At 65.3% G+C, this 7,634-nt stretch overlaps 1 gene segment (V, D, J or C); it reads left to right on the plus strand.

Annotated features, from left to right (window-relative positions):
* Window positions 1-1,007: 1,007 nt before the first annotated feature.
* LOC116465048 (immunoglobulin heavy constant gamma 1-like) lies at window positions 1,008-7,620 on the plus strand (the record flags this gene model as incomplete). The annotated part of the segment is given in 7 exon segments: window positions 1,008-1,165; window positions 3,729-4,022; window positions 4,415-4,465; window positions 4,584-4,916; window positions 5,014-5,328; window positions 6,626-6,756; window positions 7,481-7,620. Coding segments are annotated over 7 exon segments (1,366 nt in total), but the record flags the coding sequence as incomplete, so codon positions are not given.
* Window positions 7,621-7,634: the final 14 nt, after the last annotated feature.

The raw sequence follows: 7,634 nt of genomic DNA on the forward strand, positions 1-7,634 counted from the left end.
TGCCCCTGCCTGTGAGCTCAGCCCTGAGCCCTGGAACGCCTTCCCTTCTCCATCCCAGCTCGCCCTGGCCAGCTGCTCAGCGGGATGGGCTCACACTCCCCTCCCTGCACCATGAGTCAGAGCCAGCTGGAGAGACGCCCAGGCCAAAGCAGCCACCAGGGCCCAGTGGGGGCCAGAAGGCTCAGGTGACAGGCCCAGGTATTGAGAGGCTGAGGCCATGGGCGGAATGGTCATAATCGCTGCCAGTCTCAGTCCAGCCCCAGGCACTCAGAGACAGAGAAAAGAGCAGCGCACAAGGTCCGGGCCCCCCACCTTCTCCCGTGAGTATGGGGGAGTATGGGGGCAGCCACCACCCCCATCCCCACACACCCATGAGGCAGCCTTGGCTCTGTCTGGACTCCCCCTCGCCCTCTGACACAGAAACCACCAGAAGAAAAGAGAACTTCAGGAAGTAAGCAGTGCCACCAGTTTCAATCCTGTTCTTAGTCTTTGCAGTGTGGAGTTCACACCCCTGGGGACCTGGGACCTGAGCTGTGATTTCCTAGGAAGACAAATAGTGGCTGATGGCGGGGGCGCGGCTGCCCACACCTGCTGCACCAGAACAGGAAGGGCTGAGACCCCCACCTCGGTGGGGTCAGCACAGGCCAAGGGCACAGGCTCGGGAGGAGAAGGACAGAGCCTGGGGGCAGCCGTGGGCGCTCCTGGACCTGAGCTGAACAGGCTGCAAGAGGCTGGGGAGACGCTGGGGCGAGGCCAGCCCCACATGGAGGCCCAAGCAGAGCCAGCACGGGGGAGGTGGGCAGCCTTCAGGCACCGATGCCCACCCAGCGGGAGATGACAAGGCCCGTGGTCAGAGGCTTCCAAGCCAACAGGGCAGGACACACCAGAGGCTGACTGAGGCCTCCAGGACGACCGGGCTGGGAGCACGAGGAACATGACGGGATGCAGCAGAGCCAGCCGTGGGGTGATGCCAGGATGGGCAAGACCGACCTGAGCTGAGGAGGCAGCAGAGCGAGGGAGGAGCAGAGGCCCCAGGTGAACGGAGGGGCTTGTCCAGGCCGGCAGCATCACCGGAGCCCAGGGCAGGGTCAGCAGTGCTGGCCGTGGCACCCTCCTCTCAGCCAGGACCAAGGACAGCAGGTGACCCGGGAGCAGAGCAGGGAGGGTGAGTGTGGCAGCAGGACAGGAGGGCGGAAGCCAAGGAGCCCAGAGGCAGAGGCAGGGGCAGGGGAGGGACAGGGGCTGGGCTCAGAGCCAGCTGATGGGGCTGGGGCACCTGCTGGTGGGGAGCAGGGCTGTGGTCAGCAGCGGAGAGGAGGGAAGAGCTGTGCTGAGCGCACGGGCGGGAGGAGGGAAGAGTCCAGGGAGGCCCAGAAAGGCCCAGAGCGCAGCAGGCCTGGGGCGAGGGAAGGGGCTGAGGCTCCATGCGTTCAGGGAGCTGACCCAGCAGAGCAGAGGCCACTGAGGAGCTGAGGTTCCAGAGAGGCTTCCAGAGCAGGAGCAGTGCAGGGACGGGAGGATCCGGGAGCTCATCCAGGAGGGGCACATGGGCAAGGGCAAGGGGCTCTGTTGGGGAGACCTGACTGGACACTGGGGCTGCTCCACAGCATAGGGAACACGCCAAGTGCTGCAAAAACAAAAATGAGGCCAGAAAAACAGCCCAAACCTGGACAGAGGGTGCCAGGACAGGCAGGGGGGCAGCAGTGGCCTGAGTGATGCCCTGGGTTGAGGGAGGGCAGAATGAGCAGGGGGCAGGCATTGGAGCTCAGGGGACCAGGACCGAGCAGCCACAGATGAGCACGGCAAGTGGGGGCAGAACGACCACGGGGAAGCTCCTGGAACTCAGGAGACCAGGGCAGAGCAGCCGCAGGTTAGCAGGGGCACGTGGGAGGCAGGACGAGCAGGGGGCAGCCCCTGGAGCTCAGGGAGCCAGGGCAACATAGCTGCAGGTGAGAAGGGGTAGGTGGGAAGCAGGGGGAGCATGGGGCAGCTCCTGGAGCTCAGAGGACCAGGGGAGAGCATCAGAAGGTGAGCAGGACCGGTGGGAGGTTGGCGAGCAGGGGGCAGATTCTGCAGCTCAGCCAGCCAGGGCAGAGCTGCTGCAGGTGAGCAGGGGACAGGCACTAGAGCTCAGGGCATGGCAGCTACAGGTGAGCAGGGCCGGTGGGAGGCAGCACTCAGCTCCTAGACTTTGGCAGGAGCTGGGTACTTGCTGGCAGCCAACAGCTGAGGGCTGGTGAAAGCACAGTGCAGCCTCCTGGTGCAGGGAAGGAGGTGTGAGCCCATCACGCTGAGCAGTTCGCAAGGGCGAGCTGGGATGGAGAAGGGAAGGCATTCCAGGGCTCGGGGCTGAGCTCACAGGCAGAGGCAGGTCTGGCTGCAGGGGGAACGTGTGCTTGAGACCGGGAGGGTCCCAGGGCTGGCCCCAGTGGACCACGGGCAGGAAGGCCTCTGAGGCTGGCGCCCCAGAAGAACAAGATGGGCTGCCAGGAGCCAGGGCCACCAGCACAATGAAGCCGAGTGGAGGTGGTGCAGGGCAGTGTAGCAGCAGAGGGGAGCCAGAGGGGCCCATTCAGGGCCTGGGCAGAGTCAGCCAGAGCCTGTGGTGCAGGTGAGGGGAAGGGGTAGTGGGCAGGGCCCTGGGGCTGAGCAGGGGGGATGGCCTGGCTGAGGTCGGGGCACACCCAGCCTGCAGTGGGACTCCAGGGCCACTGGGCCAGTGGCAGAGAGAAATGGGGCCTCCCTGTGGCCTGGGAGTCCTGGCACCATGCAGGGTGGGGAGCGCCAAAGGCAGGTGCAAGGCTCCTACCTATGCTGGGGGGCCTAGGCTGAGCCCAGCAGGGACCTTGCCGGGGGAAGCTCTGGAGAGAGGGAGGAGCTGGGCTGGTGGCCGAGAAGGCCAGGCCAGGGCTGGGAGGGTGAGGGTGTGGTGACTGAGCCTCCAGAAGTAACACAGGACACTGGGGAGGCAGGGGGCATCCAGGCACTCAGGGCCCTGACCTGGGCTGCTGCACACTGGGGCTAAGGGGAAAGGAGGGGTGAGGCTGAGGAGGAGGCTCCCAGGGGGCTATTCCAAGGCAGGGGGTTCCGGGGCCCTGGGGCTGAAGGGCGCTGACCCTATGCAGTGTCTGGCCCCTGCTACACGGAAGACAAGGGCCCTGGAGGGCAGAGGGCAGGCTATGACCAGGGCCCTGGGCAAGTCAGGCCACTCACTAGGGGAGGGCCACGCTGGGGCGCAGGGTCAGGGGCTACAGGGGGCTCCGGGGACCCACGAGAAGCCATCTGAGAACAGTGGCCACTGGTCAAGCCAGGCACCCATAAAAGCCTGGAGTGGGATCGATGGGAATGAGCCATCCTTGAGGGGGCACCGATTACCAGAGCTGAGGCCAAGCTAGAGGCCCTGGACTGTGCTGACTCCCGGCAGACACAGAGCCCTGACCCGGCTGCCGAGCCCCGCCTCCTAGGCTGCAGGGGTGCCTGCAGAAGGGCACCACAGGGCCGCCGGTCCTGCAAGCTTTCCGGGGCTGGCCAGGACTGACCTTGGCTTTGGGGCAGGGAGGGGGCTAAGGTGGGGCAGGTGGCGCCAGCCAGGTGCACACCCAATGCCCGTGAGCCCAGACACTGGACCCTGCCTGGACCCTCGCGGACAGACAAGAACCGAGGGGCCTCTGCGCCCTGGGCCCAGCTCTGTCCCACACCGCGGTCACATGGCGCCACCTCTCTTGCAGCCTCCACCAAGGGCCCATCGGTCTTCCCCCTGGCTCCCTGCTCCACGAGCACCTCCGAGGGCACAGCGGCCCTGGGCTGCCTGGTCAAGGACTACTTCCCCGAACCGGTGACCGTGTCTTGGAACTCAGGCGCCCTGACCAGCGGCGTGCACACCTTCCCGGCTGTCCTACAGTCCTCAGGGCTCTACTCCCTCAGCAGCGTGGTGACTGTGCCCTCCAGCAGCTTGGGCACCCAGACCTACACCTGCAACGTAGATCACAAGCCCAGCAACACCAAAGTGGACAAGAGAGTTGGTGAGAGGCCAGCACAGGGAGGGAGGGTGTCTGCTGAAAGCCAGGCTCAGCCCTCCTGCCTGGACGCACCCCGGCTGTGCAGCCCCAGCCCAGGGCAGCAGGGCAGGCCCCATCTCTCTCCTCACCCGGAGGCCTCTGCCCGCCCCACTCATGCTCAGGGAGAGGGTGTTCCGGCTTTTTCCACCAGGCACCGGGCAGGCACAGGCTGGATGCCCCTACCCCAGGCCCTGCGCACAAAGGTGCAGGTGCTGGGCTCAGACCGACCAAGAGCCATATCCGGGAGGACCCTGCCCCTGACCTAAGCCCACCCCAAAGGCCAAACTCTCCACTCCCTCAGCTCAGACACCTTCTCTCCTCCCAGACCACAGTAACTCCCAATCTTCTCTCTGCAGAGCCCAAAACTACATCTGGTGGCACAACTCACCCATGCACACCGTGCCCAGGTAAGCAAGCCCAGGCCTCGCCCTCCAGCTCAAGGCGGGACAAGTGCCCTAGAGTAACCTGCGTCCAGGGACAGGCCCCAGCCGGGTGCTGACACGTCCACCTCCATCTCTTCCTCAGCACCTGAACTCCTGGGGGGACCGTCAGTCTTCCTCTTCCCCCCAAAACCCAAGGACACCCTCATGATCTCCCGGACCCCTGAGGTCACGTGCGTGGTGGTGGACGTGAGCCAGGAAGACCCCGAGGTCCAGTTCAACTGGTACGTGGACGGTGTGGAGGTGCGCGATGCCAAGACAAAGCCGCGGGAGGAGCAGCCGCTCAACAGCACGTTCCGTGTGGTCAGCGTCCTCACCGTCGGGCACCAGGACTGGCTGAGCGGCAAGGAGTACAAGTGCAAGGTCTCCAACAAAGCCCTCCCAGCCCCCATCGAGAGAACCATCTCCAAACCCAAAGGTGGGACCTGCAGGGCGCGAGGGCCACATGGACAGAGGCCGGCTCGGCCCACCCTCTGCCCTGGGAGTGACCGCTGTGCCAACCTCTGTCCCTACAGGGCAGCCCCGAGAGCCACAGGTGTACACCCTGCACCCGTCCCGGGATGAGATGACCAAGAACCAGGTCAGCCTGACCTGCCTGGTCAAAGGCTTCTACCCCAGCGACATCGCCGTGGAGTGGGAGAGCAGCGGGCAGCCGGAGAACAACTACAAGACCACGCCTCCCATGCAGGACTCCGACGGCTCCTTCTTCCTCTACAGCAAGCTCACGGTGGACAAGAGCAGGTGGCAGCAGGGGGACGTCTTCTCATGCTCCGTGATGCATGAGGCTCTGCACAACCACTACACGCAGAAGAGCCTCTCCGTGTCTCCGGGTAAATGAGTGCGACGGCCGGCAAGCCCCTGCTCCGCGGGCTCTCGGGGTCCCGCGAGGATGCTTGGCACGCACCCCGTGTACATACTTCCCGGGCGCCCAGCATGGAAATAAAGCACCCAGCGCTGCCCTGGGCCCTGCGAGACTGTGACGGTTCTTTCCGCGGGTCAGGCCGAGTCTGAGGCCTGAGTGGTATGAGGGAGGCAAAGCGGGTCCCGCTGTCCCCACACTGGCCCAGGCTGTGCAGGTGTGCCTGGGCCGCCTAGGGTGGGGCTCAGCCAGGGGCTGCCCTCGGCAGGGTGGGGGCTTTGCCAGCGTGGCCCTCCCTCCAGCAGCAGCTGCCCTGGGCTGAGCCACGAGAAGCCCTAGGAGCCCCTGGGGACAGACACAGCCCCTGCCTCTGTAGCAGACTGTCCTGTTCTGTGAGCGCCCGGTCTTCAGACCCCCGTGCCCACTCGGGGACATGCCTAGTCCATGTGCGTAGGGACAGGCCCTCGCTCACCCATCTACCCCCACGGCACTAACCCTGGCAGCCCTGCCCAGCCTCGCACCCGCATGGGACACAACCGACTCCTGGGGACATGCACTCTCGGGCCCTATGGAGGGACTGGGCCAGATGCCCACACGCACACTCAGCCCACACCCGTTAAACAAACCCCGCACTGAGGCTGGCGGGCCACACGGCCACCACACACACGTGCACGCCTCACACACCGAGCCTCACCCGGGCGACCTGCACGGCACCCAGACCAGAGCAAGGTCCCCGCACACGTGAACACTCCTCGGACACAGGCCCCCACGAGCCCCACGCAGCACCTCAAGGCCCACGAGCTGCTCAGCAGCTTCTCCACATGCTGACCAGCTCAGACAAACCCAGCCCTCCTCTCACAAGGGTGCCCCTGCAGCCACCACACACACACACACAGGCCCCCACACACGGGATAACACGCCACGTCGCGTCCCTGGCTCTGGCCCACTTCCCAATACCGCCCTTCCCTGCAACTGGGGTCACATGAGGGGTGGGCTTCACATCCTCCTGCCCTCTGGGCCTCAGGGAGGGACACGGGAGATGCGGAGTGGGTCCCGCTGAGGGCCAGGTCGCTATCTAGGGCCGGGTATCTGGCTGAGCCCTGGGGCCAAAGCTGATGCCCAGGATGGGCAGCTTCAGGGAGCTGACCTCAGGACACTGTTGGCCCATCCTGGCCAGGCCCCACATCCTGGGTCCCGCCACAGAGGGAATCACCCCCAGAGGCCCGAGCCCAGCGGGACACAGCACTGACCACCCCCTTCCTGTCCAGAGCTGCAACTGGAGGAGAGCTGTGCAGAGGCGCAGGACGGGGAGCTGGACGGGCTGTGGACGACCATCACCATCTTCATCACACTCTTCCTGCTAAGCGTGTGCTACAGTGCCACCGTCACCTTCTTCAAGGTCGGCCGCACGTTGTCCCCAGCTGTCCTTGACATTGTACCCCAGGCTGTCACACACTGGCCCTGACACTGTCCCCCAGGCTGTCCCCACCTGTCCCTGACACTGTCTCCCACATTCTCACAAACTGTCCCTCACACTGTACCCAGCTGTCCAACAGTGTCCCCAGGCTGTCTCCACATGTCCCTGACGCTATCCCCAACGCTGTCCCCACCTGTCCCTGACACTCCCCAATGCCGTACCCACCTGTCCAACAGTGTCCCCCAGACTGTCTCCTCCTGTCCCTGACACTGTCCCCCAGGCTGTCCCCACCTGTCCCTGACGCTGTCTTCTGTGTTATCCACATGCTGTCGCTACCATGGCCCTGCTCTCCACCCATGTCCAGGCCGGGGGGCAGGCAGTGTAGAGGCCCCGGTACCTGGGTGGCCTGAAAGGCAGATGGGCCTCGGGGGCAGAGATGTGGCCTCAGTGGCCTCAGGGGTGGGTGGGCCTCGGAGGCAGGGCTGTGGCCTCGGTGGCCTCAGGGGTGGGTGGACCTTGGGGGCAGAGATGTGGCCTCAGTGCCCTGAGGTGTGGGTGGACCTTGGGGACAGGGCTGTGGCCTGGGTGGAATGAGGGATTGGGGGGACCTTGGGGGCAGAGATGTGGCCTCAGTGCCCTGAGGGGTGGGTGGACCCTGGGGGCAGGGCTGTGGCCTCCTGACCCCTGTGCTGTCCCTTGCCTACAGGTGAAGTGGATCTTCTCCTCGATGGTGGACCTGAAGCAGACCATCGTCCCCGACTACAGGAACATGATCAGGCAGGGGGCCTAGGACCACCCTCTGCAGGGTGTCCAGGGCTGCCCAGACCCCACACACGAGCCATGGGCCATGCTCAGCCACC

The sequence above is a fragment of the Hylobates moloch genome, unplaced genomic scaffold (genome assembly GCF_009828535.3).
Source record: "Hylobates moloch isolate HMO894 unplaced genomic scaffold, HMol_V3 SCAFFOLD_2780, whole genome shotgun sequence".
Lineage (NCBI taxonomy): Eukaryota > Metazoa > Chordata > Mammalia > Primates > Hylobatidae > Hylobates > Hylobates moloch.